Source organism: Hemitrygon akajei, chromosome 1, assembly GCF_048418815.1.
Source record: "Hemitrygon akajei chromosome 1, sHemAka1.3, whole genome shotgun sequence".
Classification (NCBI taxonomy): Eukaryota; Metazoa; Chordata; class Chondrichthyes; order Myliobatiformes; family Dasyatidae; genus Hemitrygon; species Hemitrygon akajei.
In genome coordinates, this window is record NC_133124.1 from 212,254,030 (window position 1) to 212,271,535 (window position 17,506).

At 43.7% G+C, this 17,506-nt stretch overlaps 1 protein-coding gene and 1 pseudogene across 5 annotated transcripts in view; one reads left to right on the forward strand and one right to left on the reverse strand.

The window, feature by feature from the left end:
* slc4a5a (solute carrier family 4 member 5a) overlaps positions 1-17,506 on the reverse strand; it is a 174,057-nt gene that overhangs the window by 70,843 nt on the left and 85,708 nt on the right. For all 5 annotated transcript variants that reach the window (XM_073060084.1, XM_073060076.1, XM_073060094.1 and 2 more), the window contains exons 9-13: positions 14,678-14,835; positions 8,073-8,160; positions 6,820-6,974; positions 6,267-6,392; positions 1,045-1,219 (exon numbers count right to left, since the gene is read on the reverse strand). In XM_073060084.1, coding sequence (XP_072916185.1) covers positions 1,045-1,219; positions 6,267-6,392; positions 6,820-6,974; positions 8,073-8,160; positions 14,678-14,835 — 702 coding nt within the window. The remainder of the gene's footprint in view (positions 1-1,044; positions 1,220-6,266; positions 6,393-6,819; positions 6,975-8,072; positions 8,161-14,677; positions 14,836-17,506) is intronic.
* Positions 4,813-6,026, forward strand: LOC140735257 (cyclin-dependent kinase 1 pseudogene; annotated as a pseudogene).

The following is a 17,506-nucleotide window of genomic DNA, read 5'->3' on the forward strand; positions in this document are numbered from 1 at the left end:
CAGGATAGGAGTGATACGGTCCCTCTTCCAGCACCTGTCAGGACCTGGCTACGGCGTTCTGCACCAGTTGCAGATGGGACAGGGACGACTGACTAATCCCAGTATACAGGGAGTTGGAGTCGTCCAAGCGGGAGGATATAAGGGCGTGGATTACTTTCTCGAGATCTTTGAAGGAGAGAAACGGCTTGATTTTGGCAATAGTACGAAGCTGGAAAAAACTGGCTTTTACAACTGCATTAACTTGCTTGTCAAACTTAAAGGGGAGGGCCACTGGTCGTGTGAGCCTTAGTAATGTGGGACAGGATCAAACACTGGAATTTAAGATCCCCACCCACCTAACACTCATTGCACACCCAGACCACCGCACATCCATCTGACACCGACCACATGTCCACATCCACTTGACTCCCACCTAACTCTCACTTCACACCCACCTCACACCAAGGTCATATCCTCGCCATGTCCACATTCGCCTCACATCTATCTCACACCCTCATCACCTCATGTCCTTCTCACATTCACACCCACCTCAAGCCCAAGCCGGTTAATATAGCAGGCAGCAGATGGCCTCCCCCCTATCAGGGAGCTTGCTGTGATTCATTGTGGCAGCCTCTGCTTTGGGTGAAGATGGGCCTTGCTCAGCAATAAAACATGGTTTTCTTCTTGCTTAGCAGAGATCAGCTGTGTTCATGAAACTGCCAATGACTTTTTTAAAATAACCATTAGACCATAGAACATAGGAGCAAAATTAGGCCTGTCAGCCTGTCAAGTCTACCATTCGAGCTTGGCTGATTTATTATCCCTCTCAGTCCCATTCTCCTGCCTCCTCCCCAAAACCTTTGTTGCCCTGACTAATAAGACCATAATACATTGGAGCAGAATTAGGCCATTTGGTCTACTGGCTAATTCACTCCCTTTGAACTGAAGACAAGCAATTCAAAGAGAGTGAACTACTTGCTCTCCGGTGAACTGGCTGTTTGGAATGCTGGTGCTCATTGGTTAGTTGATGGAGTGATGGTTGCCATGGTAAGGGCACCTTCTCACCTGGTAATTGTCGGTCGCGTCGCCCAGTAATCCACCGAAGGTGATGGCATTGGTAATACAGCCCAGGTAGATGAAGAGAATGGTGGAGATGGACTGGATGTGGAAACCCTCATAGAAGTCACTGGGCAGCCAAGGAAGCTTCCTCTTGATGTCGAGCCGTAGGCCTCCACAGAACCTGCACCCAGTGTGAACAGCAGAGCATGAGAAACCAGACAATGTTCTTAAGCTTGTTGTGTTTATTTATAATTACCTGCTGTACTGTGCAGAGGTTTTAGGTACAGCTAGGGTGCCCAAGGCTTTTGCACTGTGTTTGTCAATGTGGAGTGGAGAGTGAGTTTGTAAATCAGGTGTTACGTACCCCGTAACTGGGTCACTTACCAGCAAAGATAGAGAGGTCCGTTGAAGTCTGATGGTACTATTTTTAACAGTATTTATTGATAAAATACACAAAAATAATATCAATGCAAACATACAGATAAGATACGTCATCAATACTAAATCTAAAAGCGCGGGTATAATAATAATCAATAAGAAATAGCTCTATCGTTGTCTAGGGGATAATGTATTGTCCGATGGAAATATAAGTCACTCAAGTTCATTCAAGCTGCAGGCTGCAGCCTTTGGTTGGAGTCAAGAGAGAGAGTTTAACTTGCCCATTCCTTTTATGATGTCAATCCTTCGAGAGTCGGTGGGGGCTGATTTCTCCTTTTGTGTTAGCTAAAGCCGTTCTTCCGTGGCAAGGCCCACCAATTCCGAGGCAAATGGTAAAGGACGCACGTGGACCTTCCACCGGCTTTCGCTATTTCGCTGTTACAGGATTTCTAGCGTTTCTTCTGGTGCGTCTGTAGGGCTGTTCCCCAGACCCTCTTTTATCCTGACTCACAGGGTCTCAGATGTCAATCAGGGTGGAATGATGCCATCCCCCAACCAGCCCACGTTGCCTGAGGGCTTCCATGAAGTACAGTACTCAATACACAATTCCGTCTCCAAGAGACAATGACCTGTTCCATGGCTTTGTATCACTGAGGGCCAGGACATTCCAACCTCTTTGTGGATTCTGCATGTCTTTCTCTCATTTCCTGGGTCTCCTGACTTGAATTAATAGCGATCTTGCGATTCTCAAAAAGGAGGGGGCACAGGTGTAACACAGGCAAGAGCAAAGGATGTTGGCAATGGCATGGGTCATGTGTGGGACGGGTGGCAGAGGAGTACCAGGGATGGGGGAGGGGGTCTGGGTACCAACACACCCAGCCCTGGGACACCAGGCAAGGTAATTTGATTCCAAGCAATTGGTTTATTGATCATTACAGAATGTCTCTCTGGTGCTTCCCGCTCCCTCCCCTCTCCCTTCCCCTTTTCCCAACCATGATTCCCCTCTCCCTGCCCCCCTCCATGAAGGAAATCTGGAGGTCGAACCTGACCAGAGGGCTCAAAAAGAGGATATTCATAGCAGTCATAGCGTCCATTCTCACGTACGGATGCGAGACGTGGACACTCACCAAGGCCATGAGAAAGTCACTAGATGGTTGCTATACACGAATGCTCCGGATGGCTGACGTGAGTTGGCAACAACACATGACGAACGTCGAGCTCTATGATGACCTACCGATGTTCACCACTAAAATTGAGGTGAGAAGACTGCAACTAGCACTGTCTACAACACCCTGAGCTACCTGCCAGCCTAGTCATTACATGGGAGCCCAAGCATGGGAGGATGAACCCTGGACACCCTCCCAAGACTACGGTCAACATGCTCCTAGAAGATAGCGGCATGGCTAATGTAGATGAACTGAACACGCTGATGAGGGAGAGGGAGGAGTGGAGAGTCCATCATCATGCCTGACGCAGGCCCCCTTGACCTGAGTTGACGTACATTGCTCCCTTCCCACTTTCAGTCCCCAATTGAGACCCATTTCAAGAATCAGGTTTCTCATCACTCACATATGTCACGAAATTTGTTTTTTTTGTGGCAACTGTACAGTGCAATACATAAAATTACGACAGTACTGTGGAGAAGTATTAGGCTCCCTTACAATATACATGTGCCTAACACTGTTGCAAAGTACACTATATACGTGTAACTTTTCAGTGTGTTTTACTACTTAGCCTTCTTATCTTTCTGGAAACTTTGCTAGTTTCAGTGGCAGGTATCACATTATATGAAAAGGGCCATCTCATTGGTTAATTTCAGCAAAGGCATTTGAATGGAATTTGCTGTTATCAGTAATCTGGTATAAGAAGACCAGACCACATTGGTTCTTTCTCTTTCCCTCCCCACCTCTCTCTCTCCCCATCCCTCTTCTCCCTTCATCTTCTTTGTTCTTGGCATGCTTGATAAAAATAATCATAAGCATCAAGTTTTCTGCCTTGTTCTTGACTTCCGAAGAACCTCGGATCAAAGACATTTGGATCCAACAAGTGTAATAAGGGAAAATGGATTATCACCCACAATCAACCGATATCCATTTGCAGGCTTCAATGTCCCCTTAAAAGGCTCTAACCCATGTATCAGTGAATGTGGTTGCAATACCCTTGGTCCTTCCATCTAGATCATTAACATAGATAGTATACAGCAGTTCATAAGGAGAGAATTCAAGTCAGTCTTGGATTTTGTGCCTTTGCCTCATGTAAGTCCAAATTCTTTTGATCTCCTCTCATTTTAGATGTAGGTTCTTTCTCTTTACCTTCGAGCAGAGTAGTTACAAACTTTGCCACCATCAAACAAGCTTTACATTGCCCAGCAGTATTGAAGGGGAGGAGCTGTTATGCTTCAGTGTATGGATGTAGTTGGATATTTTGTTTAGCAACAACATCTACTCCACGATCTCCAGCAGCACAAACAGCAACCTCTCACTCAATGTCAGCAAGACCAAGGAACTGATTGTAGACCAGAGGTCCATGCACCAGTTCTCATCAGAGGATCAGAGGTGGGAAGGGTTAGCAACTTCAAATTCTTGTCTATTTCCAGGACCCAGCAATTGTGAAGAAAGCATGACAGTGCCTCTACTTTCTTAAGGCTCTGTGGAGATTTGATATGACATCTAAAACTTTGAAAAACTTCTATAGATATGCAGTGGGGAGTATATTGACTGGCTGTATCACAGATTTGCATGGGCACACCATTGCCAATGAAACCCAGGGTTGTATATGGTGACATGGATGTACTTCGATAATAAAATTTACTTTGAACGTTGAACTTAAAAAATGAACACACTATATGCCATGAAAATGGGTCCTAGGATTATTAATTGTTTCCTAATTTGCATTTAATTACTGTGAAAGGTGAAAAGGATGGCTTGAGCTTAGAGCAGGTTGGGTAGGAGCGTTGGATGGGGGTGGGATTGGGGAATGGGATTGCTTTGGGAGTAGTGGTTGGGACTGAATTGGATCAGGAGTGATGGCTGGGAGCGTGATTGGATTGTGATGAGTAGGTGAGTGTAGGATCAGGGAATGGGATTGGGGAAGGGAAATGCTTTAGGGTGGGAATGTGATTGGATTGGGAGTGGTGGCTGGAAGTGGGACTGGCTTGCAGCCATTGTGCTGGAATGGGATTGGATTAGGAATGGTGGGCAGGAGTGCGACTGGATTGGAAATGGTGGGGAGGAGTAGGATTGCATCAGGAATGGTGGTCAGGAGTGGGATTGCATCAGAAATGGTGGTCAGGAGTAGGATTGCATCTGGAATGGTGGTCAGGAGTGGGATTGCATTGGGAATGGAGGGCAGGAATGGTGAGGAAGGGTGTGACTAGATTGGAAGTAGTGGTGACCTTCAAACAGCGGTGGGAACGGTAGAGGTGCTCGGGCCTTGGTCGGCTTCGCTGCGGCTCGTCTTTCTTCGTTTCGTGCTGGCAGACGGCTGAAGTGTGAACGCTAGAATGGATGATTATGTGAAGATAGAGAAAATTGGTGAAGGTACCTATGGGGTTGTTTATAAAGGCCGCCATAAAACTACCCAGCAGATAGTGGCCATGAAGAAAATCCGACTGGAGAGTGAAGAGGAAGGGGTTCCCAGCACAGCAATCAGAGAGATTTCTCTTTTGAAAGAACTACAGCATCCTAATATAGTGTGCCTTTAAGATATATTAATGCAGGATGCAAGGCTATACCTTATATTTGAATTTCTTTCAATGGATCTGAAAAAGTACTTGGATTCCTTGCCTTCTCGTCAGTTGATGGACCAAATGCTGGTTAAGAGTTATCTATACCAGATCACACAAGGGATTGCCTTCTGTCACTCAAGGCGGGTTTTGCACAGAGACCTGAAGCCCCAGAATTTACTGATTGATAGTAAAGGAGTTATTAAGTTGGCTGACTTTGGTCTGGTTCGTGCCTTTGGAGTCCCTGTCAGAGTTTATACACACGAAGTGGTGACACTGTGGTACAGAGCTCCTGAAGTACTGCTGGGCTCTGCTCGATACTCAACTCCTGTGGATATCTGGAGTATTGGTACAATATTTGCTGAAATGGCTACCAAGCGACCTCTCTTTCATGGAGACTCTGAGATTGATCAACTTTTCAGAATTTTCAGGACTCTAGGTACACCAAACAATGACATTTGGCCAGATGTTGAAACATTACCAGACTACAAGAATACCTTCCCCAAGTGGAAACCAGGAAATTTGTCTCAAGTGAAGAATCTAGATCAGAATGGCCTTGACCTGCTAGCGAAAACATTGACTTATGACCCTACCAGAAGAATCTCTGCGAAGGAAGCTTTTTATCACCCATATTTTGATGACTTGGATAAGTCTAGTCTTCCTGCCAATGTTTTCAGGAAGTAATTCCTGAAGGTGGATTACTGTCTGTCTGATAGCAACATTACTGTCAATCATTGAGAGTTCATTTTCAGATTTAATTCTGGTTACAACTATAACTGTATTGAAGTTGTACTGTAGAACGTGTTTGTGTGTATCCATGTATTTTTTTTTCCTTTCTGGCTACCCTCAAAACTTCACAATTGTTTTTGTACTTGTATAATTGTAAATATAAATAAAGTCAAATTTGCACCATAATCTTGGATTTATAAAATAACTGGGGGGAAAAAAAAGAGTGGAATTGGATCAGGAATGGCAGGGGGAAGGTGTGGTTTTGGATTGAGAGTAGTGTGTTGGTGTAGTTTAGTTTTTGGACGTACCCATCTCCTGTTAATAGGTTTCTGCTGCCAACCGATGTCAATGGAGGGCAAAGCAAGGACAACCTAACCAGGAAGTCTGGAATACATACCTCCCTGTCCAGGTCAGCTCTTCCCCGAGCTCGTGTGGCACTGGCATCTCCTCGTCATCACTCACTCCACCACATCCCGCTGATCCATTCATCTGCCCTGCCTCACTGAGAGAGTAGATGGACTTCCTACAGGAAAGACAGACAGACAGACAGCCGGTCAGTCTACGTGGGGTAGTCACAGGGACACATTCTTCCGACTCTACACAACAAGGGGTAGCTTGTTAGCAGTTAGCACATTGCGTTACCGTGCTAAGAAATCAAAGATCACCGTTCAATTCCCATTGTTGTCTGTAAGGAGTTTGCACATTTTCCCTGCGTCCACAAGGGTTTTCTGCAGGTGCTCCAGTTTCCTTCCACATTCCAAATGATATGGTTAGGGTTAGTAAGTTGTGGATATGTTACTTTGGCACTGGAAGTATAGCAACACTTACAAACTGCCCAGCACAATCCTTACTGATACGGCTTGATGTAAAAGACACATTTCACTGCATGGTTTGATGTTTTGATGGACATTCAACAAGAACCCTGCAAATAATTAAATTAAAATTCCTACCTTTTCTCGGCTGACGTCACTTTCTTGGGAGGCTCGATCCTGATCTTGGGGTCCCACTCACCAGGAGGAAGAACAATTACCTCGTCGAGGAATTCGTCGATGCCGGCAATCAAGTCATCCCTGTCCCTCGCTTTGTAGGCCACGTCACTGAACAGCTGTAACCCAGGAAACCCAGAGCAGAGCGAGCGTCAGTCAGACGGAACTGCGGGAGAGTGCAATCAGCTACCACACAGCGGGTTACCCGCTCACCATCCATTCCAAACGCTTGCCATCAGAAAGGCGGTACTGAAGGCTGAAGTCTCACACTGCCAGGTTCAAGAGCAGCTCCTTCTCGTCAGCCACTTGGTTCTTGAATCAACTGGCACAACCCTAATCGGTATGCAACACCACATGTTCTTTCTTATAAAAATTGTGTTTACCTTATGTTTAGTTTATATTTATCTTCTGAATGCTACTTATTTTTTTTTATTGAGATACAGAGCGGAATAGGCCCTTTTGGCCCTTCGAGCCACGCTGCCCAGCAATCTCCCAATTAAACCCTAGCCCGGTCATGGGATGATTTACAATGACCAATTCACCTACCAACCAGTACGTCTTTGGACTGTGCGAAGAAACTGGAGCACCTGGGGGAAACGCACGCTGTCACTGGGAGAACGTACAAACTCCGTACAAGCAGCAGTGGGACTTCTGATACAGACGCTGTGTGCCTGTGATGCAGCTGCAATTAGTTTTTTCTTTGCCCCCTGGTTCATGTGACAATAAACACTTTTTCAACTTTGACCAATTAACCTCTATACCTGCACAACTTTGGGATGTGGGAGTAAGTTAGAGCATCCAGAAAAACCCACCCCATCTTAGGGAGAACATGCAAACTCCTCGCAGAAAGCAACAGGAGTCAGGATCGAACCCACATCACTCGAGATGGGAAACAGAAGCTCCACCAGCACTGCCCATCCATGGGACAAATTTCTGAGCTGCTGCTGCAAATTCTTTGCTTTCTGGCTTCTTGGATAACCATTGCTCTTGCATGGCGCCTCCAAGCAATTCCCACTGGCGTTGGGCATAAAGAAATGTCACCCCTCCCATCATCATGATGCAAAAGAGCACAAAGAAAAATGCTGCAGAGATGATCTGAAATCATCGACCAAACACGAGGATGAAGCTATTTAAGGTAGCACTGATAACCGCCCTCAAGTTAATGTTTCCAACCTCAATACATAGTCGTGCCTTTTCTGTTTAAGTTAGCAACTCACATCATCCACCATCAGTGTGGCCATGGCTCTTCCAATCTCACTGTAAGATTTGCCTTTTCCTTGAGGTCCCAAAAGGATAAAAATAAACCTGTGTGGAATGGAGATTAATAAGTTAAACCTTTGAATGTGAAATCCTCAATTTTATTCCTTGTAGACCAGGGGTTCGCGATCTTTGTTAAGCCATGGACCCCTACCATTCAGCAAGGGGTCCATGGACCCCACATTGGGAACCCCTGTTGTAGACGTAGGAGCAGAGTTAGGCCATTCATTTATGCTCTACCATTTGATCATGGCTGATTTATTTTCCTTCTCCTGACTTCTCCCCATCACCTTTGATGCACTTACTAATTAAGTACCTCTTTATTTCGGCTTTAAATATACCTGATGACTTGGCCTTTGTAGTGTATTCGATATTTCAGAAATATTTGAGCAATATTGTAAATCAATTGTTTGATTAAGCATCCTTTGCATAATTCATTATGAGTTACAAGTAAGAAGTATGTGAGTTGCATACATTATGACTCCACCACATCACATGTGAACACCTCACTAAAGGAAAACTAAGTAGTCAAGTATCCTGGCTCCCCTGATTTTCTTTCAGTTTGTTTCTGGAGTTATAAAACATAGCAGTGGTGATGAGTTAGTTTTTAAAAACAACCTGAGACTTCTACCTACCTGTTAAAGCACAGCACATTTTTCTTTGGTAGGGGAGAGAGAGAGAGAGACATTCAAGTTAAAAAAAAGTGCAGCACATTTTTCTTCGGAAGGGGAGAGAGAAGTTTTAGTTAAAAAAGGTAGAAAATAGATTAAATTAACAAGCAATGTGTATGGCCACAGGTTCTTAAACAATGAGTACCAGGTGGTAATAATTATTTTTTTTTTAAAAAGCGGAGAAAGCTGGCTACATCAGAAAGATAGGTGTGTTTGATTGCACAATATGATAACTGGATGATGTATACTGAACGACTTGAGCAGTATTTTGAAGCAAATGAAATAGCTGATGCAAAGCAAGTGCCAGTCTTACTGAGAGCAATGGGTGGAAAAGCATACAGTTCGCTTAGAGGTTTAACTGCTCCAAATAAACCAGCTGAAATGAGTTTTGCTGATATTATGAATATCATGAATTTAGTGGAATCTCACAAGAAAGCATTCAAAAATGGTTCCTACCTGAAACACAACTCACATTTAAAAGAGCGGTTGAACTTGCTGTATTAATGAAAACATCAGCCAGAGACGCAAATGAGTCACAAGCAGGATAGAGAGTGAGTGTGAAGAACATCTAAACAGAAACCTGTCTGGCTGAATAAATTGTGTTACTCTTGTGGCGGGGGGGGTCTCGTACACCAGACCAATGCCAACTTAAAGGTGAAACTTCCAGAAAATGCAATAAAGTAGGACACATAAACAGCACATCAGGCATATGGACTGCACAGGGAAAATAAAAAATATAAGCAAAAAAAGCACTAATCTGCATGCTGTTGATGAAAAGTTTGATAATGACGAGAATGATGCAGGATGTGTAAATCTTGAGATTTACAAAGAGAAAACTAACAAGAGACAAGCAATGTAGCTTACACCAGAAGCGAATGGCAAATTAATTAAAATGGACACTGGCTCTGTGGTGTTAGTCATTCCACAAAACATATTTGGACATCATTTCAAAGATACTAAACTGAAGCTTGCAGATAACTAACTAAGAACTTAAATGGGAGAAAAGATAACTCCCGTGGGAATGACATTTCCAACAGTGAAATATAACAACCAACAAGATAAATTGGGCTTGCATGTAGTAAAAAAGGATGACCAGCATTGTAGGGTTGTGACTGGCTGAGACAACTACAATTTGACTGGTGATCCATCTGCCATTTGTATGCCACATCCCCTGCAATCGATTCAACTGAAAGTGAACTAAGAAAGTTACTGGATGATGCTACAGCAGTGTTCAGGAATGGCATTGGAAAACTGAAAGACATGAAGGGTAAGATAGTGTTAAAATTAAAATGCAACACCCAAGCTTTACTAAGGGCTCTTAGTTCCTTATATCATCAGTGATAAAGTAGCCAATGAGCCAGATGGCATGGAGGCTGAAGGATTTCTTTCCAAGGTTGAGTGGAGCCCATGGGCAATGCCAGTGGCCCCAGTAGCCAAGAAAGATGGGTCTGTCAGGATCTGTGATGATTTTAAGGCCACCATCAACCCAAGACTGGGAGTAGATCATTGCTCTTTGCCCAGGATAGAGGATTTCGTTGCAAACCTTTCTGGAGGAAAACACTTCAGCGAAGTGGACTTGGCTGAGACCTACCAACAGAATGAGATGGAAGAAGAGTCCAAAGTGTTTCTCACCATAAAAACTCACAAAGGACTTTATCACTAAAATAGGTTTATTTTTGGAGGAGCAGTGTACCTGCATACTGGCAGAAAGCTCTGGACCGGGTGCTGTAAGGCTGTCCTGTCACTCAGAGTCACCTGGATGACATGTTTGGTACTGGTGGGGATAACAAGGAATATCTCCAAAATCTCAAGACAGTGTTTAAAAGATTTAAGATTATGGGCCCAGAGCATGATGCAAAAAATATGAATCCTTTAAACCAAGCATCACTTACTGTGGTCACACCATTGACACACAAGAAAATTCAAGCAGTGGTGGATGCCCCAAGGCCTAAGGACATGCCACGGTTGCAGTGCATTTCAGAATTTGTCAATTACTATAACCGGCTCCTGCCAAACTTGGCTAATGTGTTCCACCCCTTGAACTCATTAATACAGATCGTGATGAAATGACAATGAACAAAGCAGTGTGAGGTGACTTTCCAAAAGGTAAAGGAAATGGTGACATCCAACATTGTATTCTCACATTATGATCCACATCATCCAGTGAAGCTTGCCTGTGATATCTTGTCTTATGGTATAAGTGCAGCCATGTCACGTTCTGAGTGATGGAAGTGATCGCCCCATAGCCTTTACATCACATTCCTTTACTGCTGCAGAGAAAAATTATGCACAGATTGACAGAGAGGCCTTGTGTCTAGTTTGGGTTATAAAACATTTCAACCAGTTCTAGTATGGGAGACAGTTTACCCTCATTAATGATCATCAGTCACTGGTGTCCATTTGCAATCCACAGAACTATGTTCCACTAACAGCAGAGCATGAATGCAGACATCAGCTCTGTTTCTTGGAGGACACAATTAGAAGATCAAATTCAAGAGGATGATTAATCATGGAAATGCTGATGGATTATCTAGTCTACCTTTGGGAAAGGAAATAGCCAAAACATTTACAAAAGGGGACATTGCTCCTGACGTTTTCTTCCCAATGCAAATCAAAAGTCTCTCTGTTATGACAGAGATGATTCAAAGGGAAACCAGAAAAGAGTCACATTGTCCACATTGTCTCAGGTCTACATGGCTTCACAAAATGGCTGTAATGTGCAACAGAATTTCCAGCTCCCATTACCAGCACTGGGATGCTCTTGATGGGGATTGCTTATGTGGGGATTGGGAGATGTCGTGCCATGCAAGCAACATGTTGGAGGAACTACATGCCAGTCATCTAGGTGCAGTCAAAACAAAAGCGTTGTCTCGATGATTTGTCTGGTGGCCTGGGATAGATCAGCAGATCAAGCAGCTTTCCATGCACTGTTCAGGATCCCAATGTGTCCAGAAAGTGCCAAACAGCAGCACCTCTCGATCCCCGTGTATGGCCTGCATTGCCCTGGCAGAGGATTCATGTGGATTTTGCCAGACCATTCACGGGCAAAAATATCTTGGTAGTAATGGATGCTGCTTCAAAGTGGCCCGAAGTGTTGCCGATAGCCTCCACTACAGCCTCGCACACAGCTGATGCGTTGAGAACTCTCCTCTCAAGAACTGGTGCTCCAGAACATAACAGGCCCCAGTTTGTTGTGGAACAGTTTTAGTCATTCCTGAAAATGAATGGAATAAGACATGTTACATCTACTCCATTACCAGCCAGCTACCAATGGCTTGGTGGATAGGTTTGTCCAGAATCTAAAGAATGCACTGTAAGTAATGTCACTGCACTGAAAAAGAAGCTCAACTCCCTCCTTGCATATTGTAATGTAACACACTCCACAAACAATGCTGTTCCTGGGTTGACCTCGCGCTCACGCTTGGATCTCCTCAAAACCCAATATCAGAAGGAGTACGCAGGACCAACAACTGAGACAAATTTAGGGCTCTTCAAACAAGGAGGTTCATTATTTCACTCATGGTCAAGCAGTCTTGGTGAGGGATGACAGAGATGATCAAAAGTGGGTACTGAAAGATTAAGGACAGAACTGGAGCACTCTCCCACATAGTGGACATTGTGAAAGATATCATCTGGAGATGACACATCAATCGGCTGAGGAGAGCAGAGTCAATTGTTCGAGAAGGAAGGTGTCTTGAGCTGTTAGAAGCTCTTCCTGCAGTCCCAGAGTCAACTTCTTCAGCTACCATGGAGGAGGCCCCAGAACCTGAGATTGTTTCACAAGCCACAAGTCTCACCTGCTAAGCACCCTCTCATCAGGAAAAACGTTATTCCACAAGAGTAAGAAAGCCTCCACAGTGTTTAAATCTTCAGGCCTGAATGGGGCAATTTAACATTTACTATGCTGTGGCTATCTATACAGTATACTGTAACGTAATGTAGTGTATATATAGACACACACACGCGATGACTAGAGAGTAATAGCTTATATATTGAGTTGTAGTTTATAACTAAACAGGGTGTATTGCAGTGTACTCAATATTTCAGGAATATTTGAGTAATATTGTAAATATATTGCAATAAAGCATTCTGTGTTTTTTTACATAATTCATTACGGGTTATATGTAAGAAGTACATCATTGTACCACCATGTCATATCTGAGCACCTCATTAAAGAAAAACTAAGTAGGCAAATATACCATGTTGTACTTTCAATTAGATTCTGGTACAAAATATAACAGCCTCCACAACTGGCTGTGGCAATGAATTCCACAGATTCACCATCCCTGGCTAAAGAAATTCCTCCTCCTCTCTGTTTTGAAGGGACCCCCTTTTAATCTGAGCCTGTGTCCTCTGGTGGTGGACTTTTGCACCATCGGAAACATCCTACGCATGCCCACTCTACCTAGGCCTTAAACAGAAAAGTTAAATCAAAGCATATTTAGAAAAGGCTGCATAACCATCGCATTGAGTTTACATTTGGCCCAAAGCCATTTACAACTCCTCAGCAAGAGCTGATTACATTCACAACACTGTTTACGTGCAGGGAACCACTAAGTAGGCTTGTGCAAAACCAAGCACAAAGTTTTAATTGACCAGTATACCAAAGACTGAACAAACAATTAACCACAACTGAATATATGATTACTTGGAAGGCAGCATTTTCAGTGTCTGAATCACTGGTTGCAATGATGCTGGAAATTTGGACAAAACTCTTCACTATCTACTCAAACACACAAGAGATCAATATTTTTAGAGGCAGGGTCTTGATCAGATCAATTGAAGGCCCATCCTAATGTATTGCTTTCAATGGCTTAATAGGCACAGGTATAAGCTACTTGACCTCTAAAACTCAGTCGATGTTTCTGGCTGAGATCCTTCGTCAGGAATAATGTCAGGATGGCCTCGGCCGGAAACGTCAACAGCGCTTCTCCCTATAGATGCTGCCTGGCCTGCTGCGTTCCACCAGCATTTTGTGTGTGTTGCTTGGATTCCCAGCATCTGCAGATTTCCTTGTGTTGACCTCTAAAACTTGCTGTTCACCAGGGCTTATCTCATCTCTCTGCCAGTTCCCCATGCCCACAAATCCTTTGTCTTTCAAAAATGTATCCACCACCTCTCTAGCCTCCACTATCCCCCAGGGTAGAGAATTCCAGACATTCACTACTCTGTGAGAAGACTTCTCGACACATCTCAGCTTTATATTACAGACCCCTTTTCTTGTGGCATTCTTCCACTCATGGAAACTCCTACCCTGTTGTACATGTTCCACTGTGATCACCCAGGCACCACAGAATAAAGATCTACAGAGCAGACTTTAATTATAATAAGAATTTTCAGCAATGGGATAAGTGTAATCATCCAATGATTCAAATCAATGCAATAGAATGTAAGTTAAAGTATCTTCAAAAATATCTGTGGGGAGCCCTTCTAAACCATCTGTAGTGACTTCATCTCGATTGCCATCTGTGTTTACACCACAGGATTCACCAATGCTCTCTTCTCGCTACTACCATCAAGTGGGAGGTACAGGAGCCTTAGGTCCCACACCAACAGGTTCAGGAGTAGCTGTTACCCTAAGACCATCGGGCTCCTGAACCAGTGTGGATAACATCACTCACCACAACTCTGAACCGATTCCACAACCTATGGACTCACTTTCAAGAACTCTACAACTCATGCTCTCAGTATTATTTATTTTCACACTTTGTCTTCTTTTGCACATTGATTGTAAGTCTTATGTATAGCTCTGCATAAATTCTATTGTATTTCTTTATTTTCCTCCAAATGCCTGCAAGAAAATGAATCTCAGGGTAGTATCTGATCACATATACATACTTTGATAATAGATTTACTTTTATTTTAGTGCTCTCTCTGGCTGTACCGATCGATACCTTGTTGGCACAGCCACCTCGGTCAGTCCACCCAGCATTGTTGGCTGCAGGAGACGGACAAAAGCGACGAAAGGCTTTTCCAGGAAGTCCACTTCTCCCACGAGGATGTTCGAGGCTTCGGAATCGCGAGGTATCTTCTTCTTAAATTTGTTCTTGAGCTGTGAAGAGTGAAAGGGGTTTTAGAGTCCGAGTTGGGAATGGTGGGTGGCTGCCTAGCAGAAGGTGATAACTGAAGTAATCATCTGAAAACATGGATGATAAACTCGGAGTAACGCACACACACAAAACTGGAGAAACTTCACGAACAAGAGAAAGTCTGTAGATGCTGGAAATCCGAGCAACACACACAAAATACTGGGGGAACTCAGCAGGTCAGGCAGCATCTCTGGAAAAAAGTACAGTCGACGTTTCAGGCTGAAACCCTTCGGCAGGACTGGAGAAATAGAGCTGAGGAGTAGATTTGAAAGGTGGGGGGGGGGGGAGGAGAGAGAAAAATGCCAGGCGATAGGTGATAACATGAGAGAGGGACAAGGGGTTGGGAAATTGTGAAGGGGATAAGGTCATCCATGGCCTTCTCCACTGGAGTGATAAGGCCACACTTAGGTTGGAGGAACAATGCCTTATATTCTTTTGGGTAGCCTCCAATCTTGATTTCTCAAACTTCCAGTAATGCCTCCACCCCACCTTCACCTTTTCCCATCGCCTTGTCCCTCCCTCATGGTATCTCCATGCCTGCCAATTGCCTCCCTCCCCTTTCTTCTTTCTTCCATGACCTCCTGTCTTTTTCACCAATCAACTTCTTAGCTCTTTGCTTCATCTCTTCCCCTCCAAGTTTCACCTATCACCTGGAATTTCTCTCTTCCCTCCCCCCACTTTCAAATCTACTCCTCAGCTCTATTTCTCCAGACCTGCCAAAGGGTTTCGGCCTGAAACGTCAACTGTACTTTTTCCCATAGATGCTGCGTGGCCTGCTGAGTTCCTCCAGCATTTTGTGTGTGTTAACTGGAGGAACTTGGCAGGTCAGACAGCGTCTATGGAAAGGAATACACAGTTGATGTTTTGGGCTGAGATCCTTCTTCAAGACTGGAAAGGAAGGGGTGAGAAGCCAGAATAGGCAAGTTGTAGTGGCTGGGGACATACAGCCAATGCTTCAGGCCGATACCCTTCATCAGGACTGGAAATGAAGGGGGAGAAGCCAGAATAAGGGGATTCTGATGAACAGTCTTGACCCGTAACATTGACTGCTTATTCCTTTCCATAGAGGCTACCTGACCTGCTGAGTTCCTCCAATATTTTCTATGTGTTACTTTGGATTTCCATCATTTGCAGGATCTCTTGTGTAACACAGATGAATGGAATTGACTTGCCAGTTCAATAACTATTTCTTATAACCGCTCCCCAAAGGCATGCTACTGAGCCTCACTGTGTCCTTTGCCAGTCACAGTGAGTCAGCAGGAAGAGACAACTAATGATGAAAGCTTCATTCATGACTCCTGCCCGACATCCACTCACAAGGTCAGAAGAAATGCGTTACTTCAGGCACCGGGCCAGTGTAACCTGCTGTGGATGGTAATCTCTGTTCAATAGCAATACTTTTGGTCCAGTGAGAAAAATGTGCTACTGCCCTGTCTCCTACTAGGGCTTGTTTTCTATTAGAATCAGAGAATCAGACAGCCCTTCGGCCCAACTCCTCCATGCTGACCAAGATTCTCCATCTATGCCAGTCCCATTCGTCTGTCTTTGACCCATCTCCCTCTAAATCAGGGGTGCTTAACCCCTTTTATGCCATGGACCCTTTTGGCAGTCTGTTGAAGCCTATGGACCACTTCTCAGAATAATATATTTAAATATATAAAATAAATACAGTACATAGGATTATAAAATAAAACAATTATATTGAAATACAGTTAGCAAAAATATTTAAAAATGCCAATTTGTGATATGGGAATATATGTGTCCCTTTGTTTACATTAAATCACAAGGAATGATGAATGTGCTGTAAACGATATTTCAAGATATCTGTAACAACTCTAATGTGATATGAAAATATCTGTGATTTCTATTGGTGACAAAATCACAGGGACTGCTAATACTACTGTGGTTCGTTGCCTACATTCATAATTGAAGGAAATGCTAAATTTCAGCTAGAGGACAGTGAAAACAATGATGTAAGTTTTCCCCATCCAGGTTCAAGGACCTGCTGGAATCTATCCATAGACCCCCTACGTGCCCATGAACCCTAGGTTAAAAACCTCTGCTCTAATTATTTCAAATCCATGTACCTGTCCAAGTCACTTTTAAGTGCTGTTAATGCCTCAACCACTTCCTTTGGTAGCTCATTCCATACACTGACCACCCTTCTGGGTTGAAAATTTTCCTATAAAATCTCTGCCTGGAAAAAGAGACTGTGTATCCAACCTAGCTATGCCCCTCATGATTTTATATACCTCTTGATTACCCCTCAATCTCTTGCACGCCAGTGAATCAAGTCCCAACTCAGTTCCTCAAGTCCCGGTAAATCTCTGTAAATCTTCTTTGCACTTTTTTTCAGCTAATGACGATAGTGCCAAGAAAGAATTGCTGGCCCATTTCTTTTTTCCAACATTTGTAACTCATTTTAATCAACAGCATTTCCTTCATTTTTGTTAAAATATTGAGTAAAGGAGTTGGGATGTTATGCTGAAGTTGTATAGGATGTTAAAGTTGCTGAAACCTTATTTGGAGTATTGTGTGCAGTTCTGGTCTGCTGCCTACAGGAGAGATATCACTAAGATTGAATGAGTACAGAGAAAACTTACAAAGATGTTGCTGGAGAGTGCAACAGGGCAC